Source organism: Kogia breviceps, chromosome 14 (assembly GCF_026419965.1).
Source record: "Kogia breviceps isolate mKogBre1 chromosome 14, mKogBre1 haplotype 1, whole genome shotgun sequence".
Classification (NCBI taxonomy): domain Eukaryota; kingdom Metazoa; phylum Chordata; class Mammalia; order Artiodactyla; family Physeteridae; genus Kogia; species Kogia breviceps.
In genome coordinates, this window is record NC_081323.1 from 50,315,219 (window position 1) to 50,341,695 (window position 26,477).

At 42.6% G+C, this 26,477-nt stretch overlaps 1 protein-coding gene across 3 annotated transcripts in view; it reads left to right on the forward strand.

Moving 5' to 3' along the window:
- The window catches only part of DNAAF9 (dynein axonemal assembly factor 9), a 149,853-nt gene that overhangs the window by 109,346 nt on the left and 14,030 nt on the right, over positions 1 to 26,477 (forward strand). For all 3 annotated transcript variants that reach the window (XM_067012213.1, XM_067012214.1, XM_059037678.2), the window contains 4 exons: positions 917 to 1,075; positions 6,231 to 6,356; positions 14,038 to 14,075; positions 24,066 to 24,201. In XM_067012213.1, coding sequence (XP_066868314.1) covers positions 917 to 1,075; positions 6,231 to 6,356; positions 14,038 to 14,075; positions 24,066 to 24,201 — 459 coding nt within the window. The remainder of the gene's footprint in view (positions 1 to 916; positions 1,076 to 6,230; positions 6,357 to 14,037; positions 14,076 to 24,065; positions 24,202 to 26,477) is intronic.

Below are 26,477 nucleotides of genomic sequence, written 5' to 3' on the forward strand. Positions count from 1 at the left end.
CCACGAGCCACATCTCCTGAAGCCTGTGCACCTAGAGCCCGTGCTCTGCAACAGGAGAAGCTCGTGCACCACAAGAGTAGCCTCCGCTTGCCTCAACTAGAGAAAGCCCACACACAGCAATAAAGACCCAACACAACCAAAAATAAATAAATAAAATAAATAAATTTACTTTTTTTAAAAAAAGGCAAGGCATCCTCCAGGAGGCCATATAGCAGAATTGAGAAGACTGAAATCGCCTAGAAGTTTGGGAGTTTTGAGTGGGAGATTGTGGGGGGCGGCTGTGGGGAGGTAAGTTCTGGAAAGGTATGGGGAAATATTAGACCTCCCTCATAAGTACTCAGTAGCTAACCAGTTCCTCCCTCATTTCCATTGCTTTTGTTCTGTAAAGAATCTGAATTCTTCACCCTACCCATTATTCCATTATTCTTTTTTTTTACTGTGCCACGTGGCATGTGGGATCTCAGTTCCCCAACCAGGAATTGAACCTGGGCCACTGCAGTGCAAGTGCCAAATCCTAACCACTAGGCCCCTAGGGAACTCCCCCTCCTCCCATTACTTATTCTTAGCAAGAATTTTACTAAAAACTGTACTGAAGCCATTTTACTGAATGATCCTTCAGGAAGTGACTGCCTGTTCAGGAGTCTTTCTCAACTCTGAAATCTGTTGCTCATGTGCTTATCTGACCTTTTTTCCTGTGGCAAGGCATTTCCTGCCAAAAGCTCCAGTGGTAGTGATTGCAGGATACAGGGCTCCCTAGCCAGCCAGTGCACTCTACCTGTTTCTGTGGTACCAGGATTGCTTTCTCCTGTATGGGTTCACTGGACAGAGAGTCTGTGGGAGTACTGGTCACATTTGAATCCACTGGCAGAGCCTATGGGCCTGGTCCTCATGCTGAGATTACACTTGCCATTTCCAGGTGGATGGTATACCGTCAAGTCATGGATAGCTCCGAATGTTTTCATGCTGCCCACTTCCAGAGATACCTTTCCAGTGCCCTGGAGGCCCAACAGAATCGCTCTGCCCGCCAGTCAGCCTACATCCGCAAGAAGACCAGACTACTGGTGGTGTTACAAGGGTGAGCACTGGAAGTCTTTTGGGGATAGTGGGGTAGGTTGGTGACCTCGCCATTATTGTTATTTCATGTGTGGCTAACTTGGGGCACAGAACAAACACACATGCATGAGAAGTGTCTGTGTTACACAGATATGCCTTCAACAAGAACTGTTGCCATCCTGTAGCCCAGAGTGACTGGTGAAGATTGCACACAAGTTTTAAGTTTGGCCTCAACATCAATATCCTCAGAAGGCAGAGAGTTAGGGAGGCGGTTTTCTGGGCAAGATTCTTTGATAATTCTAACAGTAATGGTCCCTAAGCTTCTTCCTTTGCCACCGAGGCAAGGGAGCTTCAGTTTTCAGTCGTTCCTCCTGTGGAGTTGCAGAGACAGTCCCCACACTCTAGTCTCGAGCCCCATCATCCACGGAATGGCTAGTGCAGGAGGGTTTCCTTGGACCCTCAGTGAGGAGTATAAATAATCCAGTTGGGCAAGGAGCTCCCTGTGAGGACAGTTTCGGAGTGTGTACCACTGCTTGGGGAGCCCTGGCTGCAAGGAGCTTCCCTTGACCTGTTCTAAGAGCTTCCAGGGAGGAAGCAGGCCCATCATCCCCTGGCCCCAGAGGAGAACATGCCAGATCAGGAAAACATGGGCTGTGCTCTTTACTGCTGTCATTATAGTTGGTGATAAAGAAACTTTTGGCAGTTCTCACAAAGTGCTTTTGTGCTATGCTGTATTTTTTTGTGCTCATAATAATTAGTATTTGCAACTGGCTAATTGTTTCCAGTAGAGAATAGGCCCAGATCCAAAGCCCTGTTTGGTCTCTGGGGTGTGATGATGAGAACTGGAGGAAAGCCAGGCCGATGGTGCTGCAGGAGGCAGGTGGGAGTATGTGCCCTGCCAGGCCATCTTTCCTCTTCTTTAGATCTTGTTCTTACACCTGCTTTGGGCTTCCCTTCTGTTGACCCTTTTGTCCTACTAGTGGACTGAGGTTGTGAAAGCCACAGAGCCAGAATGCTGGAAACCACTTGTTTTCCATTGCCTCTAATGGTGAAAGGAATGGGTTGGCCTAGCTTCATCACCTCCTGCTGCTTCTCCAGAGTTGAGAGTCATTGGGGGTGTGGACCTGGAGTCAAATTTGGTAGCTTGACATTGTGCAGCTGAGGTCATTTCCATCTTCCATTACTTCAGAAAGCACTGTTGACTCCTTGTCTCTAACTGTACAAGTCTGAAAAAGTGCTAGCTGTCCTGGCTGCTCTGGACTGCAGTGACAGTATGTGGCCAGCCCACTTGTACTCTCAGACCGAGTTCTTGCCCAGTCATAGCCCAGGACACTAGGAACCTCAGATGGATTTCCTGCTGTGGTGCTCACTATGACACTGTTATTACAGGCTGGGCCCATTCTCTTGCACATGGCAGCCTCTTTGTAACATGTCCATCTCCTTGGGGCTGAGCCTTAGAGCCCAGTATTGAGGTTGTTGGTAAGGGGACACCCCAGAGGCTTCTCAAGTTGAGAATTTTATTCCTTGAATGTGGCCTTTATTTTGATGTACAGGATTCTGTGCTGTAGGGCAGAGTTTTCTTTTGCCCCTAGAGTGGCCTGGTCCCATTCTGCTTACTGCAGCAGGTGGGCAGTGGTGCTGAGCTTTGACATCAAGTGGATTATTAGATTGTTGTTTTAAAAACTAGTGTATTTTGAGGGCTTCCCTGGTGGCGCAGTGGTTGAGAGTCCGCCTGCCGATGCAGGGGACACGGGTTCGTGCCCCGGTCCAGGAAGATCCCACATGCTGCGGAGTGGCTGGGCCTGACCTGTGAGCCATGGCCGCTGAGCCTGCGCGTCCGGAGCCTGTGCTCCGCAACAGGAGAGGCCACAACAGTGAGAGGCCCGCATACGGAAAAAAAAAAAAAAAAATTAATGTATTTGAAATGATAACATTTTAGGAATGGAGGACTGATTAGTGGTTGCCAGGAGTTAGGGGTGGGAGTTGGGGACAGGAGGGAGGTGGGTGTGGTTCTAAAAGGGCAACACAAGGGAGCTTTGTGGTATGGAACTGTTCAGTATCTTTATCATGGTGGTGGAGCCTACACAGGTGACAAAATTGTATAGAACTTAATACATACACAAATAAGTAAAACGGCGGAAATCTGAGTTTTAATAATTTTAAGGAATTTGAGGGACTGTATTTGTTTATACTCTGGAACATTGTAAAATTATTCTTTACATTATCTACATTTAAAACAGTATTGCTCAAAACAAAAATTGAATTAATGTAAAACGAGATAAAATTGTAGGCTTAAATTGCAAATGTAAAATAGAGCCTGAAAGACAATTGTATGGAATATCTGTTGTTTCCGAGGAAAGAAAGTTAAAACCCTGCTGGGTTTTTTTCGTTTCTGTTTTGTTTTTGTTTTTAATAAAGAGAATACAGACAAGAAAGAGGCAATACAAAGAGTTAGTTTTTTGCCTTCATCATGCAGTTGGGGCAGTTTAGCCAGAGTGGCCAGGTACAGGCTTCAGCAGCTGGATCGGTGTGCATCCTTCTGAGGTGAGGGCTGCCTCCTGCTGTCTGGAAGCCATGCCCAGGATGGTTATAAGGCAGGGGCTGGGCAGTAAGGGAGGGCATTAGCAGGCACCCCATTAACAAGTAGAGTGATTGACACCAAAGACCTGCTGTCTGCCTCAGTGGCTTCTGGCTGCAGTGCCCGGATACTTCACCTAGATACATTGGCCTCACCAAGGAGCCTGGGACCTGTTTTTTACTCTAACTTTTTTCCATTAAAATCAGTGAAAATTAATGTAATCCTCTGAAAACTTGGGAATTCTCCAGTCATTCTAAGGGAAATCTATTGTATTAAAATTGCCAAAATCCTCAGGACTGACTTATTAATGTTTCAGTTCTTTTTTTTTTAAAATAAGATTATTTATTTATTTATGGCTGTGTTGGGTCTTCATTGCTGCACGTGGGCTTTCTCTAGTTGCGGCGAGTGGGGGCTACTCTTCGTTGCGGTGCGCCGGCTTCTCACTGCAGTGGCTTCACTTGTTGTGGAGCACGGGCACTAGGTGCGCGGGCTTTAGTAGTTGTGGCTCATGGGCTCTAGAGCGCAGGCTCAGTAGTTGTAGTGCACGGGCTTAGTTGCTCCGCGGTATGTGGGATCTTCCTGGACCAGGGATCAAACCCATGTCCCCTGCATTAGCAGGCGGATTCTTAACCACTGCACCACCAGGGAAGTCCCTTTCAGTTCTTTTTAACCCTAAGAAATGAGAGTCTCTACAGCTTGTACCAAACATGGAAAGTAAAAAGCCCCCCCACACTTTTTTTTTTAGAAGAGGAGGAAAAAGCTGATGCTGAGGAGCAAGGCTAGGGCACTTCACCATGAACATTAAGGCCATTAAACACAACTACAAAGAGATTTAGGGCAGTTTGTAAGCTTCAGGCCTGCTTACCAGAGTGTTGCTGCAGTGTGAGGGGCTCTCCTAGCATCTAGGACCATCCAGACACTACAGAACCAGTGGAAAGCACTCTACATGGTTGTATACACACATGCCCAGGCAGTGGGAGAAGCCTCCAAGAGAAGCCAGGGAGCAGAAGGCTCGCTCTTTGTAGAACCTAACACACCATGTTCTCTTCTGAAGCGCCCACTGCTGTTTGGTCAGGACAGAGGCAGACCTAGGGTTGGGGGTGCTAACGTTGTTGTGTGGAGTAAAGTCGAGTACCGTTGTACAGATGAATTGTTTGTAGGAACTCAGGAAATAGCCCAGGCAGGCTGTACCTATCCCCCCAGCCCCAAGGTAAGACCCAGGTCTTTATGATCAGCGAGGCTGCCCATCAGATTTGCCTTTCCTCCATAAGAATTGACCTTTTGTGATAGGCTGGGTCAGTCAGGAAAATGTTCTTGGAGTGGCCAGGGATCTGCCTGGAGTTCAATGTCCAGTTCATTCACCTGCCCTGCTTTAGGCACCATTGATTACAGCACCCAGCAACTACCTTACATTCTTATTGTGGAGGCACACAATAAACAAATTAGAAAATACAGTGTATGTAGCTGATGTTCAGTGCTTTGGAGAAGAATTGGGGTGAGGGTGGGGAGTATCAAGAGAGAGGATTGCTGTATCCCCTAGGCTGTATGAAGTCAGAGGACACCTCTCTCATAAGATGCCAATTGAGCATAGATCCAAAGGGGGATGAGGGAGTGAGGCTTGCAGACATCTGAGGAAAAGAGCATTACAGGAGAGGGGACAGAGAGTGCAAAGGTGAAAGTATACCTGTCACGTTCAGGGAAGAGCCAGGAGGTCAAAGTAGTTAGATTCAGGTACAGGATGAAATGGTAAGAAATTAAACTTATCCCTGCAGTGCAGGTCAGATCTTAGAGGGGTGTGGGCCATTGTAAGAGCTTTGGCTTTCAGGCTGAGGGGGATGGAAGCCACTCACTCAGTGGCTTACCTGATGACCCCTCAGGTTATAGGGAGATACAAAGACAGAAGCAGTTTGGACTCAGTGGTAGAGTGGGAGTATGAGCATAGTTATATTTTAAAGATTAAGAAAAAATGGAGTCAAAGAAGATGCCAAACAAACCTTTGGCCTCGCAGCTGAAAGAGTGGAATCTCCTCTGCTGAGAAGGACAAGACCTCAAGAGGAGCAGATGTGGGAGAGTTGGATCAGGAATGTATTAAGTTGTAATTGAAAACATCAAATTGGCCCTGGAGGGAGTTCCAGGCAGGAGATACAAATGCAGTTGGTGTTTGACATGTGTCTACTGACTTGGAGATGTGTCTCATAATCCCTCTTTCTCTTGCCTGCATGTGCTGTGAGATGAAAGGAGAGGAAAGAGCAATTAAAGAAAATACACCAATGCGAGAGCTACTAACTTGATTAGAAAACACCAAGTCCCACCCTCAGAGCCCCAGGATCACCTGCAGGCTTCTCTAAGGGGAGTGGGCAGTAGGGTTCGTCCACTCACTCTTGCAGTTAGAACTAATGGAACTCGGAAATACAGAAGCACTGTGGACTCCAGGGGCTCTAAATCATGAAGTGGGGTGACCCCAAGGAACCCAGTTGCAGTCTCCCCCTTTTGGTTTTCCTTCCACCCTTGCTCACTCAGCCACTTGGCAAGCATACCCCTCTTCCCGCACTCTAAAGCACCAATCAGTAAACTAATTATTTCCTTTTTTCCCCCCCAGCTACACAGATGTTATTGATGTTGTCCAGGCCCTGCAGATACATCCAGATTCAAATGTCAAGTCCTCCTTCACCATTGGTGCCATCACAGTGTGCGTGGAACCCCTGAGCTGCTACATGGAGCACAGGTACATACTTAGGACCACCTCTGGCCCACAGGATGTGTTGTGTTTAAGTGTACAGAAAGCAGTTTTCTCCCACCTACTAGTAGGAGACACATCTTTACGTGTGTTTATCTTTTGGAATGCATCAGTCTACCTTATATGTAATAAATACCCAGTTGTCATTTGATTAGTGCTAGGTCCTCAGAGCTACCGTTTGGACTGGCAGCTTCTCACCACTTTGTGCACTGAAAAGTCACCCTTCTAGGACAGTGGGACTTGAAATAGCTTCTCCCAGAAAAAAAGAATGCCTATGGCAGGCTTTTCTTTTCCTCTTTACTGCAGGGGAAGGGCTTTGTGTCCCAAGGCACTTGGAGTACTTCACAGATACTTTTTCATGTGGTTAAGCCACTTAAAGCATCTTACCTCAGTTAATGACACTTACTCTCATTACAAACAGGTGAACTTTTTTCTACTTTGGAAGTAATATAACAACAACAAAGAAAATTGAGTATAATTCACTCATCATCTCATTCAATGTTAACTATTATAATTTTTGTGAATTCCTTTCTGGTCTTTGATGTGCATGCTTTTTTACAGTTGTGGTATACATATAATTTTATATCCTTTTTCTGAGGTTAACTTATAGACATGTTATATAAGTGAACATATATATGTTCCTGCAATTACAATGGTAATTACATTTTGATTGGGTATGTAATCATTATGTACATGTATGGACATAATAGTCTTAACCAGCTCCCCACTGTTAGTCACATAGGATGTCTCCAACTTTTCACTATCATAAATAATGCTATGAGAACTTCTTTAGCCATGTAAATTTCTCAAATTTCAGATAATTTCCTTAGAATAGATTCCTCAAAGATATATTATTAATTAATTGTATGATAGTTTTATTACTCTTTATTCATATTTCCAGATTGCTTTCTGAGTGGGTTTTGCAGTTTATACTGCCCTAGTGGTATCTGGAAGTACCTATTTCATCATGAGAGAAATCCTCACTGGGAGGTTTCAAACATTACAATGTCCTTTCATAGAGCTATTTGACTTCCTCTCCCTTTAGCCTAGTAGAATGTATCCAAGGTCTGTAATCATGTGGTTTTTCTGGCTAGTCCATATTATTATCATCTCCTGGTAACTGATTGATCTATCCTTAGATCTTCATCTGAAAAAGCTCCCTTCTTGAGTCCCAAGTTGATATCTTTAGACTTCTCATAGAATTTACATTAGAAGTTACTTCCCTAGTCACCTTAACTGATCCCAAGAAATGTCTACACCATTCTCCCTTCTCTTTAGCTCTGACCTAGGTTCTCCTCTCCCATAATAAAGCTAAGGTGGTCTATTTTTCCTTCTGCCTTAGGTTAGGTTATTGTAGTGAATGCTGAGCATCCCCATTGTACTTCAGAATGCCATATTGAGTCTTATATGCCACTCTTTCTACCATCCATGTCTCTTCTTTTTCTGAAGTTTTTACTTAAAGATGAATGAAAGCAGAAAGGGGTCTAACAGGGGACTAGACACTACCAGAGATATTAACATAGAAAGGTAGGAAAAGATAGTAATAAACAAAGAACAGACAAAGGTTACACTCTAGACAAGTACTTTTCTACACTATCAAGAAAAAGTTAAGGAGAAGAGAAACTAACAGGGTGGTGAGGGAAGAGCTCAAGGAAGAGATATACAAGGTCTGGGGAAATGGGTTGGAGGGATCTTCCTGGGGTAGTGGAAATGTTCTAAAACGGAATTGTGGCAATGGTTGCACAACTCTGTAAACAATTTACTAAAAATAATCATTGAATTGTACACTTAAAATGAGTAAATGTTATGGTGTGCAGGTTATAAATAAAGCAGTTAAATAGAAAAGATGGGGGGAAAAGGAATTTAGCTGACAAAAGCAGCTGAAAGATAAACTGTTAGAGTACTAGAAAGAAAATAAAAATTTCACTATAGAAATGAAAATCTCAAAGCAGTGAGAAGTAAAGTAGACACTGCTAAAACAAAATGGAGAGGAAATACAGAATTCCCGGGAATCCCAGTGGTTAGGACTCCTCCCTTCTACTGCAGGGGGCACAGGTCCAGTCCCTGGTCGGGAAACTAAGATCCCATAAGCCACACGGCCAAAAAAAATTTTGAGAGGAAATAGACAAAGAGATGAAGACAATTAGAGAAAAGAGAGGAATTATAGAATACAGATTTAGCTTTTGCAAGGACAGAAATCATTTCTGTTTAATGCTTAGTACATAGTAAGTGCTCATGAAGTGCCTGTGGAATAAATGAGTCTGCCAGCATGTGAGGAATAAGTGTCCTTGAAGAGAATTTAAATAAGTAAATCAATAAACAAGCTAAAGATAAGCATATAATCTCTTTAAATATAGAAATAAGGGTAAAGTATATGAATTATAGTTATGGAATATAAAAATATAAATGACAAAATCAGCTGAGTTAAAAAGTATAAGACATTGGGACTTCCCTGGTGGCGCAGTGGTTAAGAATCTGCCTGCCAATGCAGGGAACACGGGTTTGAGCCCTGGTCCAGGAAGATCCCGCATGCCGTGGAGCAACTAAGCCCATGTGCCACAACTACTGAGCCTGTGCTCTAGAGCCCGTGAGCCACAACTACTGAAGCCCACGCACCTAGAGCCTGTGCTCCGCAACAAGAGAAGTCACCGCAATGAGAAACAAGCGCACCACAAAGGAGAGTAGCCCCTGCTCACTGCAACTAGAGAAAGCCTGTGTGCAGCAATGAAGACCCAATGCAGCCAAAAAAAAAAAAGTATAAGATCAAAAATAATATTTGTCAATAAATCAAAATTACTGATTTGCTCATTTTTTTAGATATTAATGAGAAATTTCCAAATTTACTTTTGAATCCATTTCAGAAAGTAATTTACTATAGTGGTTTACTAATGCTCTGTTGGAAAACTAATGATTAGTCCCTGTGCATGGGCTGTGGAGCTTTTCTGTTTCATGTGCATGGGGGTGCATGTGGAATAGAATAAGACAATTATGGGACTCATGATCAAGAATGGAAAGTTATTGGGACTTCCCTGGTGGTCCAGCTGTTAAGACTGTGCACTCCCAGCACAGGGGGCCTGGGTTCAATCCCGGGTCAGGGAACTAGATCCCACATGCCTTACCTAGAAAATCCCATGTGCCACAACTAAGACCTCATGGCTCAGCCAAGTAAATAAATAAATTAAAAAAAAAAAACTGGTTAAAAAAAATAGAAAGTTATTAAATAACATTAATCCCATTCCATTAAGAAAAAAATTAAGTGGGCCAGTGTTAAGCCCATAAATTTTTTTATTTTTTAAATTTTTTTTAAAGAAGATATTGGGGGTAGGAGTTTATTTATTTATTTATTTTTGCTGTGTTGGGTCTTCGTTTCTGTGCGAGGGCTTTCTTTAGTTGTGGCAAGCGGGGGCCACTCTTCATCGCGGTCCGCGGGCCTCTCACTCTCGTGGCCTCTCTTGTTGCAGAGCACAGGCTCCAGATGTGCAGGCTCAGTAGTTGTGGCTCACAGGCCTAGTTGCTCTGCGGCATGTGGGCTCCTCCCAGACCAGGGCTCGAACCTGTGTCCCCTGTATTAGCAGGCAGATTCTCATCCACTGCACCACCAGGGAAGCCCAGCCCATAAATTTTTAAAAAGCAGAAACAATCTGGGAATTCCCTGGCAGTCCAGTGGTCAGGACTTGGTGCTTTCACTGCCGTGGCCTGGGTTCGCTCCCTGGTTGGGGAACTAAGATCCTGCAAGCTGCACGGCATGGCCAAAAGAAAGAAAGAAAGGAGGGGGAGGGAGGAAGGGAGGAAGGAATCCATCCTTACATAGCCAACTGTGGTAGATTAAAATTATGGCCACAGCAGAAGCAGCCCCTCCCATCAAGACCTGAAGAGTAGAATCTACTTCTCACCTGGGCATTGTGACTTGGCTTTGGCCAGTGGGACATCAAGAAACATGAAACAAGCCAAGGCTTGAAAAGCATTTACACATTGGGGTTTGCCCTCTCTTGCTTCTGGGAGCTAAGACCACCATATGAAGAAGCCTGGGCTAGGCTGCTGGAGGATGAAAGACCATGTGGAGAGAGAGGCTCAGCCATCCATTCCTAGCATTTGTACTGAGAATCCAGTTGGGCCTGTGAGTGAGACCATCTTAGATAATCATCAGCCCCAGCTGAGCTGCCCCAGGCCAAAACAACTGCCCATTCAACCTCTAGAATCATGAGAAATAATAAATCATCATTATTTTAAGCCACTTAGTTTTGGGGTGATTTATTATACTGCAGCAGTGTAAGAAAATAGGTACACTTATACACTCTTTTTTTTTATACACTGTTGATAGGAATGTAAATGATTTAATCTCTTAGGAGACAAATATGGCCATTACATTGCTCAAATTTTATCATACAGTTATATTTTTACAAATGTGCAAAGATGTATAGGGGTGTTTGTTTCAGGCAAAATTTTAATTCCAAACAGTAGAGCCCACTCCAGCATGTCTAGCTGGGGAGGAATTTACTAATGTACATTATAGCTTGCAGAGTCTCTAGGAGGGTCAGGCTGTATTGGCTAGGCAGCCAGGTGGAACACTCAAACTTCCTGTAGGGCTGCCCTGGTGAAGGGGATATCTCAACCACTTCCTCCACCAGAAAAATGAGTCTGCTTACCATACATTCCCTCACTCACCATGCTCATTGCCACTTGGAGTCTAGTTGGTAGAACTTGAGCTATATGCCTGCACTAGATGGCAAAAAAGGCTGGAAAAGCAGTTTTCTGCCATTTACGCCAGGGACGGGCCTCCTAATTCCAAGTCTGGGAAAGGTGTTTAGAAGGTACTGGGCAGTCTGAAATATGACAGGTGTGCTCTGCAATGTTCAAGACAACACTATTAATAATATCAAAGAACTGGAAATAATCCAAATGCTCAATTAGTAAGTGACTGGTTAAATTTGGGGATATTCATATAATGGACTGCTATGCAGGCATTTTTTAAAATCAAGTAGATTTTTCTCTTCTAACATAGAAAATGGCCATAATATTTTATGAAGTAAGAAAAACAAATTACCAAAACAATGTGTATTTTTTAAATGTTTACTTGTATACACATAGAAAATATCTAAAAGGATACATGCCAAACTGTGAATAGTGGTTCCTTCTGGGAAATGGCCAGTTCCTTGGGGGAAAATGTTGGATGATGGGGAAACCATTTGATATTTTATAGTATCACGTATACTGCTTCTTTTAATGTAACAGCTTTATTGAAGTTTCTGTGGATATACATATTTTGGACATTTCATATAAATGGAATCATATAATATGTGGCCTTTTGTGTCTGGCTTCTTTCAGGGTTCATCCATGTTGTAGCATGTGTCAATGTTTCATTCCTTTTTATTGACAAATAGTTCATTGTATGGATATATCACATCTTTTTTATCCATTCATCAGTTGATGGACATTTGAGTTACATCTTTTGGCTGTCATAAATATATTGCTATGAATGTTTATGTATAAGTTTTCATATGGTTGTATGTTTTCTGTTCTCTTGGGTAGAATTACTGGGTCATGTGGTAACTGTATATTTAACTTTTTGAGGAACTGCAAACTTATCCAAAGCCACTGCACCATTTGCATCCTCACCAGCAATGTATGAGGGTTCCCATTTCTCCACATCTTCACCAATACTTGTTATTGTCTGTTTTCAATAATATTACAGTTTAGTAGGGAGGACGATATGTAGAGAAGGAAAGGAGTGAGCCAACATTTGTTTTCCACTGTTAGACACTGTGATGCTTTACCCCTTTCAAACCTCAAAATCCCCTTTAGGTATTTTGGGAGGCATTTAAGGTAGGCATCATTACTATGTTTTACCATGAGGAAGCTGTTGCTCAGAAAAGTTAAATAATTTTCCAAATGCCACACCCATGACATGTACACAATTAATCATGATATAGGGTAGGAAGTGCTGTAATAAAAGATTCATGTAATTTTATAAGAATTATAAAAGAGCAATGATAAGTCATAGTTGGATTAGTAAAGAAAGCCAGCATATGAATTTGAAGGACAGGGATGCCAGAGATGCCAAGATATGAGAAGAAATTGCATGTATGGTGCAAGTCCATGTGTTCTGAGTATTTTCTTTGCAGCTGTTTAAAGTGAGCAGCTTAATGGCCCTCTACCCTGTCAGATGTTTAAAACATGAGCATCCAACCTGTGATTGTATAAGATGCCTTGAGGGGAAACATTGCTCAACCTTGTCTAAGACACCACTGGTATGAATTGCTGTGGGCTGCTGCAAGAAAGCAAGCAGGATGCTGAGGGCTTTTAAGGGCATGTACTCTAAAGTCACAGGCACTTGATGGGGGCAGACATTTTTCTAAGAATGCATTTGCTGTGTGGCAGGCCATTCAGTGGACTATGAGTGCAGTGAAGTCAGTGATCTCTATTCTTGGGAGACTCTGGTGCGGATGTCTCTTCCTTTGTTCCAGGGCTCCTGACCTTGCTCAGAGCACATGGGGATTCTCCCATGGAATTCTTTAGAAACTATGAAGGAGTCAGGCAAGTGAACTAGATCCACAGCCCAAAGTTGTATTCATCCAGCTCACTCATCCACCAAATTTGGTTCCAAATGGTGTGTGTCTGGCTGTTGTCAGAAATCAAATTAAAAGATGAGGATTTGCCACTACCAAGAAAATTGCAGGAGAGAAACTCCCCTCAATGTTTTGAACAGCATTAATACCTGCCAACTACACCAGCAACAATTCAGAGGGTGGCTTCATCAAGTATCTTATTTGCAGGGGAAGAAAACACAGGAGCTCTGTGGTGCCAAACGAACCTGGGTCCCAGTATAAGCTCTCCCATTTCCTAGCTGCATGTGGGACCTTGGGCCAAGTGCTTAGCTTGCTTAGCCAACCTAAACCCACTCTTTGTGGTTTTTAGGTACCCAAGGCACAGGGTGGATGTGAGAATAAAATTGTATATATGAACTGCTTGCACAGTGCCCAGCCCATGGTAAGAACTTGATAAAAGGCAGCTATTCTCATTAGTGTTAGCTTTCTTCTCTAAGAAGAGCACTGTGGTGTTTTCGAAGTTTTAAATCACTGAGAATATGGGCTTTTCTCTGGAGCTTACTGCAGAGCTACAGTTGTTAACTCACACTTTGCATTAGTCACCCTCAATCCAATCAGTCAGTTTCCTTCATTTCATTCACCGTTTGAGCTCAGCATAGGATTAAAAGGAAACCAGGATTCTCTTGTGCACATAAAGGGAAATATGGCAACTTTGGTACTGAAGGCCCTTGGCATGGTTAGGCAAAATAATTCTCATTTTCCTTTGAAATTTCCCCTTTACTGTCAGGACAGTATCTCTTTGGGAGGGTGGAAAAGAAGACCAAGTTCTCTTTCTCCATTTCCTATAGTCTTGAGAGCTGGCCCTATCCTCAGTATCCCCTCTTCAACATTCTACCAGGAGTTGGCCACTTTGGGACTTCTATGGGGTTTCTGGCTTAGGGGACTTTGGTTCAAAGCTATGAAAACCTTTTATATAATCATGGCTATCCTTAATGTTCAGTGTTGCCTGCCAGTTGCCCCACTGAGTAAGTCACTTGTATGTTAGTGATATTCACATTTTTGGGAGAAATAACCAATGAAAATTCTGAGATTAATGGTTTTAAAATATTTTTTTTTCTCCCTAGATTTCTTTTTCCTAAATGTCTCGACCAGTGTTCACAAGGTAAGCAATATGCTCTATTTTCGCTTGCATGCCTTTCAAATTATGTTTAGACGCAACAGACTTCTCTTCATGCTCCCACCTACCATTCTGAAATCTAAAGCAAATAAAACTGATCCAGGGAAAACTTGGGCACTTTTTGCTTTTATCATATTTGATAGGCAGATTTTTTCCAAGAGTTTGTCTCTTAATGATAATAAATTGCCATGGCAACACCTCTTCTGAGCTGGGCTTAAGTCTGCCCTCGCCTTCCAGCTAATGTCAGTGGACTGAATTAGGTATTCCTAGCCTGTGGATCGGCAAGATTTTGATGCGTTTCTCCTGTCCCATGAGTGAGAGTATGGCCGAGTAGAACCTTCTCCCTTAGCCTGCTACATATACTGAAATTTTCCACGTCTCCTTTATAACATTTAGAAAAAGCCACCCATCCTGTATGTTATACTCAGCCTTGCATTATCCTACCATCTGGCAGCCTGGGAGCAGCACTTTTTAGTCATATTAGCTATGATGGCTGGAGACCCAGAATAAATTCTAAATTTCCTACAGTTAGTGATAAAATACTTATTGTTGTCAGAAGGCCTGGGGTCTGGGCTTCCTGAAGCAGCCCAGCAAGTAGAAATCAGATAGAAGAAAATAACTCAGTGTCACCAGCACAGTTTTGCCCTGCTGATCCCATTGCCAATCCACAGGGAATGGAGACAACAGAGCATTCGTAGAGCTGTTGTCTTGGGAAAGAGCTGAGCTGGAGGCTGTGCAGGGCAGGAGGCCGGGTCACTGGAGAGAAGAATGTGTGTGTTGGACTGCTGCACCAGGGAGTCTCAAGTCTAGCTTTTAGAGGCCCCTGTTGCTTTCTAGGCACTGCACCCCAGAAACAGAGTTGAATGGAGGTTGGCTAGGTCTATCCACAGTGTATACCACAGGTAGATTAAAGAGATTTTATAGGGGCTGGGTCAGTAGGATCTGGTAACAGACTAGATGGAGGGACATTGAAAAAGGAGGTATCTGGAATGACTCCTAGGTTTCTAGCTTGGGAAATTGGGAAGGTTGGTGGTACCTATTCTTGAAATAGACTACATAAGAGAAAACATAGGTCCAGGAGATAACCAAAGTGAGCTGTCTGGTCCTTCAATAAATGTTTGGAAGTCATGATCAAAGCCAAGGGTGTGGGCTATAGTAAGCCCCTCTGACTATGTGATTGATCACATGATCGATCACATGATTGCCACCCTAGTGCCCCTTGGCTTCTTGACACTTTCTCCTTCAATGCCCCTGTGCTTTTTTTGCATGTGGGAAAAAGATGATCAGGCTACCTTGGCAAAGAACCTTAAGCAAGTGTTCTGTCTTTACTGTCCATGAACCTGGGCCAGTATTACAAGAGGAAAGCTCTTTTAGGCCAAGACAGAATGAGTTCTGTCTGGGATTTTGTAGGTTTATTTCATTAACACTGCCTTCCAACTCATTGTTCAAAGGCAATGTGTGTCAATTCTGTGCTTATATAAAGAAAGCTGGGGTGGGGGTGGGAGGACTTCCCTGGTGGTCCAGTGGTTAAGAATCTGCCTTCCAATGAAGGGAACTTGGGTTCAATCACTGGTCAGGGAGCTAAGATCCCACATGCCGTGGGGCAACTAAGCACATGCACTGCAACTACTGAGCATGCGAGCCACAACTAGAGAGCCTGCATGCTGCAACTACAGAGCCCACATGCTTTGGACCCCGCACGCCACAAGAAGAGAGAAGCCTGTGCACCACCACAAAAGATCCCGCGTGCCACAACTAAAACCCAACGCAGCCAAAAATAAAATAAATAAATAAATGTGTTTTTAAAAAAAGAATTAAAAGAAAAAAAAAAAAAAGCTGGGGGAATTCCCTGGCAGTCCAGTGGTTAGGACTCGACATTTTCACTGCTATGGCCCGGGTTCAGTCCCTGGTCGGAGGACGAAAAAAAAAAAAGAAAAGAAAGCTGGGAGTGTGATCAGATGCAGACAGATAACCTTGAGGCCATATATGCTGTTTTCTGAACTGCAAAGGGCTTGTTAAGTGATAGTGCCTAGGTAGACATCTTCCCCTTACATCTGGGCCAAGAGGACCCTACAGACTGATCTGACCTAATTCACCATGGGCGTGGACCCTCTGGGGAGAGAGGAGATAAAATGCAAGTATTTCTTCCTCCTCAGAGATTTGGTGGCTCTCTAAGAGGTAGGATCTGCCACCGGTAGACAAACATTTCATGTCCCAAGGGAGCAGTTGCCTCCCTTCGCTCCTGTTCATGAATCAAGCTCCCTGATTCATTGCTTTTACAACAAAAGATTATTTTACAATGAGAAAAGCACTGTATTGCAGCCACAAGATGATGTGTATTACAGAAATCCAAGGATTAGGAAATAATCTCAATGCTTAAACAACAAGCAAGGCTCATTATAATGCTGACTTCAAAACAGAGTGCAGATAATTTACTACCATGACCTGCTTTTAGATGTATCTGTAGATAGACAAAAGAAGTGAGATTTGTATTCTTCTCGGCTGCTGGAAGTCTTTAGCCAGACTGGGATGGTCAAACAGAACTCAGAGATTTTTCTCCACTCTTGGGAACGGACCATTCCAGGCTGCCTGCTCACTCACAGCCCAGACTGGTGCGGCATTGGCCAAATCAGAGTATCCACTCCTTGATAACAGAGCTGAAGGAAGCTCCCGGCCCAAGCAAGATGAAACCGCTCATGATGGCCTCTTCACCCTGTGCTCCAGATAACTGCTGTACCTTGCCTTGAAGATGGCATTTCCTCTTGGCAGGTAGCAGATTGCATAGCTGGCCTAAGGAATGCTGGGGATAATCCTTTAGCTTGTTTCTCCACAAAGCAAAGCTCCTTTTCTATGTCCAATTCCTGACCTAGAATCCAAAGCCCACAGTGTTTGTCTACATGGTACTCATGGGGCAGACAGGACTTTGGGCAAGGTGTCTGTCAGAGACTCAGATCCTAGCCTTTTCTCAGGCAGGCCGAGCCTGTGCTTGTGACCCTGCTGCGTGCCACTCAGGTTGGCACATTCGCAGTAGTCTGACTCTCCAGTTTCTTCTGCCTAAGATGCTAAGTAGAGTCCTAGGGTCTTTACAGATCTTCTCTCAGTCTTTCCTGACTCCTCACTGCAAGATCCACCACAGCTATTCTTGTCTTCCGCCCCTGGGAATGTCATGGGCCTCTTGCAGGAGCCAGCTCCCATAACTGCCATCTCTGGAATGTGCTGAGCCTTCTAGAACCCTGCCTGCTACCCCACTGTGCCACATTCTGGGCCTGGCTGCTTGACCTTGCTTTACTCAGTTTCCAAAGGCCCCAGCCACTTCCTGTAGCTGTACCAGGACATGGGGTTCTGGCAGTAGGCTCACCAGGCTGTCCTCACTGCCTCCCCACAGCCTCTAGAGTGACCTTTCTAGATGGGAATGGGAGCACAGGCACTACCAGTGTCACCTTTGTTAGGAGGCTTTACTGAAACTCTAACTGCAGGTGGTCCATCTTAATGTTAAAGCTTATGAACAAGGAAGGCATGTGAGGAACCTTTTTAAAATAGAATAAACAAAATGCAGACATATTCTCCATTTGAATTCCCAAGTCTTGTGTTGTTACCACATCTAGGCCATACCTGAAGACCTTGAGAATAGAAGTTTTAAGTGTAGGAGAAGCTGTTAAGAAAATGTGGTTCTGTATATTCCTATATACTTGTATATGCATAGACTATCTGAGGAGGCATACCCAAAATCTGGTTATTAGTGGTTGCCTCTGTGGAGGAGAAATAAGGTTCAGGGTGCCAGAGAAGGGAAGAAGAAACTTGAACACCCTTTTGTACCTTATGAATTTTGCACCAAAAGTATGTATATACTAATAAATCTTAGAAACCTTTCCAGATAACTGTCTGATGAATGGTACTTGCTCAGACCTGCAAGTGGGAGAATTTTTGGCATGTGGGTACCCACAGCTTAGTTTCTTAGGCAGCTGCCTCGGAGGTCAGGTTGCATGTGTCTTTTATTACACTTCATTCATTTGTTCATTTATTCAGCAAATCTTTATCTAATGCCTACTGTAACCCAGTCCTGGGGGATTAAGAAAGGCTTCTGGAAGAGGTGCTATTCAAATTGTCTACACCCTAAAGGAGGAGTTGGCCCTCCTTCAAAAAAATGAGAGAAAAGATGGCTCCAGGCAGAAGAAATAGCAAGATTGAAGGCCTGATGGTGATTAGAGTATGACTAGGGCCCTGAGGAAGTGCATCATGCAGATAGGTCAAGCAGACCAAGAAGTTTAGATATCAGCCTAAAAATAATTGGAATGCATTAAATATTTTAAGTAGGGAAGTGACTTGATCAGATTTATGTTTTTGAAAGATTACTCTTACTACAGTAGGAAGAATGAATTGTAGTAAAGGAAGCCTGGAAGTAGAGAGAATGAGCAGTAACCTAGTGAAGAGAGACCAGTGGTCTAAACCAGGCAAATGGTAGCAGGGACTGAGAGTAGAGGGTGGACGATGGCCCAGGTTTGGGGAACTGGGCAGTCGGTGTGCCTTTTACCAAGTGACCACTTGGATGTCACAGGAAGCCATTGAGGAAACTCACCCTTGAATCCTCAGAGGTCTTTCAAGCACTGTGCAGAGGCATATGGGCCATATTTACCTAAGGCCTACTGACTTGCTGTGGAGCACTAACAGATACCTGTGAAGAGCAGGACTCATGTCTCAGAACCAAGGAACCAATAGATTCCCAAACAGTGTGTAAGCACGCAGGAAGCAGATTATGTGCTCAACAGTCAAGCCCTATCTCCTAACATCTATGATCCTAGGCATATTTTATACCCTTTGTGTGTGCCCTGTCCCCATTGTAACACACGACCATTGACATGAAGCTCCTAACTCTGTTCCCTGGTTGCGAATGGAATGTGGTTATGAGGTTAGATTCAGTCTTCAGAGTTTTGGAACACTTTTTATAAGTATGATTGGTGAGAGGAAGGAAGTATCACTAACTTCTGCCTCAGAGCAAAGGCAGGGGCAAGGGGTCCTGGAAGTTGCCTTCAAACCAGTGATAGCCACTCATCTAAACCATGGGCTCAGCAGCCTAGGCTGGTGAGAGTCATGTGACTTACCTTCCTGCTTGTTGCTGTGGCTAAGGTGTGCCACAGCCACCTCTGTCAGTCTGAGGAATGGATCAGTCCAGGCTCCTTGGGGGACATGTAAGGGTCCCATTCCCAAATGATGAGATGGTGGTGGTAGTAGTGTCAGGTTGCATTTAATGAGTTCTTACTCTCTGTAACCTGTAATAAAGCATTCACAGATAACCTGGAGGTATGTGTTCCCATCTGACAGAGGAGGAAATTTGGGCTCAGAGAGAAAGTTGAGCAATTTGCCTAATGTCACCCATGGATAATTAGTGGAACCGAAAATTCAGACTCAGGCTTGCTTGGCTCTAAAACACATGCTTTAATCTTTACCTTAGCTATCTTTTTACATATATGAAGAAGATAAATAAAAATATAAGCCTTATATTTTAAGCACCGCCTGTGTTATTCAAAGGAGCTCTCGGAGTTCAGAGAAAGGGAGACAGCAAGGTGACATGAGGGGAGGATTGGGATGGTAAGGTATTAGAGAAGACTGTAAGGAAGAAGTAAGCTTTACCAAAAAAAATTTTTTAAGGGCTTAAGTGAAAAAACAAGGCACAGAATGGTATAGTATGCCACTGTTTGTGGGAAAAATGTATACATACACATTTACTTGTAAGTACTCAGCACATATCTGAAAGAAAACTCTGATAAATATGGTTGCCTCCAGGGATAGAAGTAGGTTGCTGGGTAGGAAGGGAATTTGCTTTCTCTGTGAACCCTTCCGTACATTATGAGTTTTGCCCTCAAAAACTAACTACAGTTAATTGTTTAAAACACTTGACTGAAGTAAACAGTATTAGTAAGAGTCTTCTGTACTGAATATTCATTATTTAGGATCCTGCAATTACAGGTTTACTTAGGAAAGCTGAAGTCTCATAATTTAGAGACATTCACTTATGAACTAATGGTTTATAAAACTAGTCTCTATTAGTAAAAAGATTTATGATGAGCACTGAGTTTTCTTAGGTATAGAATTAATTATAACATCTATGAGAATGCTATTACAAAATAGAATATAAATGTTGAAAATCTCAAAACCTATAAATGAAATTATATTTAATAAAAAATTAGGAGGCAACAAGAGAGATATTACCTCTACATCTTCTCAAGTGGGAGATTAGTAAATTTTAAAGCTGTTAAGTTGTAAAGAGTTAATTGTACTCTTTAAAGATACAAAATTATCCACTTGGGCTTCCCTGGTGGCATGGTGGTTAGGAATCCACCTGCCAAGTCAGGGGACACGGATTTGAGCCCTGGTCTGGGAATATCCCACGTGCTGCGGAGCAGCTAAGCCCATGCGCTACAACTACTGAGCCTGCGCTCTAGAGCCCACGAGCCACAACTGCTGAAGCCCGCACTTCTAGAGCCTGTGCTCCACAACAAGAGAAGCCACTGCAATGAGAAGCCCGCACACCGCAATGAAGAGTAGCCCCCGCTCGCCACAACTAAAGAAAGCCCGCGCACAGCAGCGAAGACCCAGCACAGCCATAAATAAATAAATAAATAAATTTATAAGAACAGTAAAACTTTTTTTAAAAAAGTATCCACTGGAGGAACTATAAAATTATTAATGTAACCAACCAGAACGTGATAGTGGAGAAGTGGGACAAATTTAAGGGTATATGAACTTCCTTGTCTGTCATATGGAAAAGTCAAAAGACATTGTCTAAAGGTGACATAAGGATAGCTATCATAAGAACATAAAACAGACTATAAGCTCACCACTTATCAGAAGGAAAGCAGAAAACAGAATGCAGAAATCATACTGCTAAAAGTTAAAAAAAAATTTTAAATAGAATTCCACATAAACAAGGTAACAGAAACAAAGTGTCAGTAAATATAAATGGAATAAACACCTATTAAAAAGTATCTCAGGGCTTCCCTGGTGGCGCAGTGGTTGAGAATCTGCCTGCCGATGCAGGGGACACGGGTTCGTGTCCCGGTCCGGGAAGATCCCACATGCCGCAGAGCGGCTGGGCCCGTGAGCCATGGCCGCTGAGCCTGCGCGTCCGGAGCCTGTGCTCCGCAACGGGAGAGGCCACGACAGTGAGAGGCCCGCGTACTACAGAAAAAAAAAAAGTATCTCAGATTAAACCAAAAAATAGAATCAAAGTATATGATGTTCTGTACAAGAGAAGCATCTAAAACTAAGCAAGGATGGTGATAAAAGAACGGACAAGATATAACAGACGAATGCAAACAAAAAGAAATGAGGTTGATATTAATAACAGCAGGGTTGAATACCAGGCAAAATACTGAAGAGTCTAAAAAGGGCAGTTTTGGGATTTTCCTGGTGGTCCAGTGGTTAAGACACCATGCTCCCACTGCAAGGTGCACGGGTTCAATCCCTGGTCAGGGAACTAAGATCCCACATGCCGCACAGCATGGCCAACAAATAAATAAATTAATTAAAGGGCAATTTTTAATGATAAAGGATACCATCTACAACCTGTCATGAATATTTCTGTACCAAATAGTTCAAAAGAAAGCATATACCTTTAAGTTACTATGTTACTAAACAAGAAATAATTTTTCTTTTTATTGAGATATAATTGACATATAACATTGTATTAGTTTCAAGTGTACAACAGACTGATTTGATGTTTGTATACATTGCAAAATAACCACAGTTAGTTTATTTAACATACATTGCCTTACATAGTTACAAAACAATTTTTTTCTTACGATGAGAACTTTTAAGATCTACTCTCTTAGCAACTTTTAGTTATTCAATACAGTATTATTAATTATAGTTACCATGCTGTACATTACATCTCCATGACTTATTTGTTTTATAACTGGAAGTTTTTACCTTTTGACTCTCTTCTCCCATTTCTCTCACCCCCTACCCCCTGCTTCTGGCAACCACCAGTTTGTTCTCTGTATCTATGGGCTTGGTTTTTGTTTTTTGTTTTTGTTTTTGTTTTTGTTTTTAGATTCTGCATATAAATGAGATCATATAATGAGATCATATGGTATTTCTCTGTCTGACTTATTTCATTTAGCATAATGCCCTTGAGGTCCATCCATGGCAAAATGACAAGATTTCATTATCTTTATGGCTGAGTAACATTCATATATATATCACATATAAGATAGATATATCTTATATATAAGATATATCTTATATCTCCTTTATCCATTCATCCACTAATAGACACTTTGGTTGTTTCCATATCTTGCTATTGTGAATAATACTGCAATGAACATGGGTGTGCAGACAGCTCTTCAAGATAGTGATTTCAGTTCCTTCTGGTACATTCCAGAAGTGGAATTCTTGGATCATATGGTACTTTTATTTTTAATTTTTTGAGGAATCTCCATCCTGTTTTCCGTAGTGTCTGTACCACTATGGAATTGGCATTCCCAGCAACAGTGTACAAGTTTCCCTTTTCTCCACATCCTCAGCAACACAACTTATTTCTTGTCTTTTTGAGAATAGCCATTCTAACAGGTGTGAAATGCTATCTCATTGTGGCTTTTAAAAATAATGAATTAGGCATTTAACTTAAGAAGTTAGAAAAAGAACAAGAACTTTTTAAAAACTAGATTATAATAAAAAAGATTGAATCTATAAACCAGATATATCTAGCATGTTAAGCAACACTATGGAGATGCAATCAGCAAAATCTAGACTGAGAGAAATATACAAGATGCAGTTTTTCAACAAATAAATCACAAAGAAGTAAGAAGAAAACTATAGATTGAAAGAGAATTATGAGATGCATCAGTGAAATATAATATATGAGCTTTGTTTGGTTCCTGTTTCCAAAAAATTAAGAAAATATTCTTGAGACAGAAAAATTTGAATATGAACTAGATATTTTATATTAAAGAATTTATTGTTAATCATTTTTTAAAGAGTCCTTATCTTATGGTAATACATACTGAAATATTTTTGAATGAAATAATAGGATGTCTATTATTGGCTTCAGAATCATCCAGTGGGGAAGGAGAGGAAAGGAGAAAAGGTTGGGGTACGGTATAGAAGAAATAGTTAGCCAAATGTTGATCTTTCTTGAAGCCAAGTGATGGGCTCGTGGGCATTCATTATACTATTTTTTTCTACTTTTGTATATGTTTGAAATTTTCACAGTATTAAGTGAATAAAAATGGTTGAATAACACAAATGCAAATGATACTATAGCAGAAATGGTGTATATGCTGTGATCCTAGCCATGTAAAAATAAGTATGGAAGAGGTATTACAATTGTGTTGGCATGGTGGGATGTGGCAGATTCTCTGATTTTGAAATTATCTGTAGTGCTGTGGATTTTACTTCTGTATTTTCACAGAAAGGTTGAGAGTGATTGTGGCCCACTCCACAACCTCTCTTTATATGTGCCACTCTTCCTTACTGTGTCACTCTGTGAATATCTTTGTTAGCACTTACCTTGGAACTGTGGGTCCATGGGTGAGACTTCTTGACTGTGCAAAGTCAAGACTTCTTGACTTTGAGAATGGTTAGCACCTGACATATGGTTTGTGCTTGGTACATGTCTGTGTTCTGAACTGGTGAAAAGTCACTGGCCACCGGTTCCTGATGAGGTTAAGTATGTGGGATATAGAAAGGGCCCTTAGATGAAAAAACTCCAGGTATCAAAGCAGAATTAAGAAGACAGAGGAGGTTAGGAGGTGAGGCAGCCACAGAGTTGAGGCCATTCACTCCAAGAGGTTGCAGTGACAGAAAGAGGAGCAGAATGATGGCTATGTATATCAATGTTGGGTGGCAGGGGTGTCTACATGAGGGGGCTGCTAGAAGGGATGATCAGGGGAGGGAGCAAGGGCTCACATTTGTGCAAACTGTCAGCCCCAGTCAGGACTCTGTAAAGGCTGAACTGTTTTTGGTTTTGTTCCCCAGGCCTGGTGAGTAATGTGGTGTTCACCAGTCACACCACAGAGCAGAGGCACCCTCTCCTCATTCAGTTGCAGAGCCTCATCAGAGCTGCCAATCCTTCCGCAGCCTTCATTCTTGCAGAAAATGGGATTGTCACCAGGTAAACTTACCAGTTCACTTCACTCCGCAGGACCAGCCACTTTCTCAGATGCAGCAGTCTCGCTATGGCCCACTGGGTCTTTCCACTGTATCAAAGACCTGAGCATTTATAAAAGTTACGTCTTTAAGTGCTTCTTTTTTTAATTTATTTATTTTATTTTTATTTATTTTTGGCTGTGTTGGATCTTTGTTGCTGCAGGTGGGCTTTCTCTAGTTGCGGCAAGTGGGGGCTACTTTTCATTGTGGTGGCTTCTCTTGTTGCAGAGCACGTGCTCCAGAGCGTAGGCTCAGTAGTTGTGGCTCACGGGCTTAGTTGCTCCGTGGCATGTGGGACCTTCCCGGACCAGGGCTCGAACCTGTGTCCTCTGCACTGACAGGCGGATTCTTAACCACTGCGCCACCAGGGAAGCCCTTGAAGTGCTTTTTTTTTTTTTTTTAAAGGGGACCTCGGACCCCCTCAGTTTTTAAATTTATTTATTTATTTATTTATTTTTGGCTGTGTTGGGTCTTCGTTTCTCTGCGAGGGCTTTCTCTAGTTGGGGCAAGCGGGGGCCACTCTTCATCGTGGTGCGCAGGCCTCTCACTATCGCGGCCTCTCTTGTTGCGCAGCACAGGCTCCAGACGCGCAGGCTCAGTAGTTGTGGCTCACGGGCCCAGCCGCTCCGCGGCATGTGGGATCTTCCCAGACCAGGGCTCGAACCCGTGTCCCCTGCATTAGCAGGCAGACTCCCAACCACTGCACCACCAGGGAAGCCCCCCCTTGAAGTGCTTTTGATGCTGTGTAAAAATCACCAAGAGGACCCCACATGTTAGTATCCTGTACTGTTTTGAGATGTTTTGTTTTGATGCATTCACGTTCTCATCATTAAAGGATGGAAGTCAAGACTCTCTCAGTGTTCTTTGTGTTAAGATGTGAGAGAAATGGCATAGAAACATAGGGAAATTATATCTTTACTTCATAGACCTGGGTTCAAATTACAAACTAAAAATAGAGAATTAGTGACTTTGTGTGTATGTATGTATGAAAACATCTTGTCATATAGCAGTTTTGTTTGCTCAATAAGGTGCTAAAAGGTGTATACTTTTCATATAGTTTTGACTTTTGAGCAATGCACATATTTTACACATTCAAAAATTAAGTCAACAAGGAGGGAAAAAATACAAACAAAAAAGTGAATCCATCTGTATACCAAAGTAGTAAGAACCGTACATATGCAAAATAATTCAAGTAGCTTCTGAGCATAATCCTCTGTTGGAACCCTGATTGCAAATGACATCACTGATTAGAGAAGGTAGATTATAAATATGAAATGGGAAAGGTAAGGAAAAACCCTGCAAATGTTGGAGTTGCATTGGGGGACTTGATATAAACTCATTATCTCAAAAAAAAGTATATTCCCTAGCTCTTTCCATGAAAAGGGACCAGAAATAATACCCTTTCCATTAAAAGGGACTAGAAATAATAATAGCAATTAATGCTTCTACCTCTAGATCTTAATTTCTAAGTACCAATCCCCACTAAAAGGTATCAGGACTCTTTGGAGAATTGGCTGATTGCAGGTTTAGGGAGTGAAAGTACAAGGTGAGCCTAGTACATTTTATGACAAAAAAGCAGGGAAGTATTCAAAGATTAGTGGAGATATGATGAAAGGATACAGAAGCTATCTTAAGTAGCTCCCACTAGGCAAATTTGGGACAACTTGAGTATATGAGAGAACCATGATAATAATGGATTATATAGCACATGGAGTAAAATGAGTCTGTGGTGATACTAAAAAAAGGGAGAGAGAACAGTAAAGCTCTTCTTTATAGAAGAATTCTAGCTAATAAATAAATAAGGATTTATAGTACTAGAAAGTCACCATTTTGTAAACTTTCATGTAATACTTGATTTAAGCAAGAGTTATCAATGGATGCTAAAAGCAGTGGATGACAGATTGTTGAGGAAAAGGATATTCACTTGTCTCAAAGTATATGTCACGGGACTTCCCTGGTGGCGCAGTGGTTAAGAATCTGCCTGTCAATGCAGGGGACACAGGTTCAATCCCTGGTCCGGGAAGATCCCACATGCCACAGAGCAACTAAGCCCATGCGCCACAACTACTGAGCCTGTTCTCTAGAGCCTGCGAGCCACAGCTACTGAGCCCATGTGCCACAACTACTGAAGCCTGTACACCTAGAGCCTATACTCCTCAACAAGAGAAGCCACTGTACTGAGAAGCCCGCGCACTGCAACAAAGAGTAGCCCCCGCTGTTCCACAACTACAGAAAGCCCAT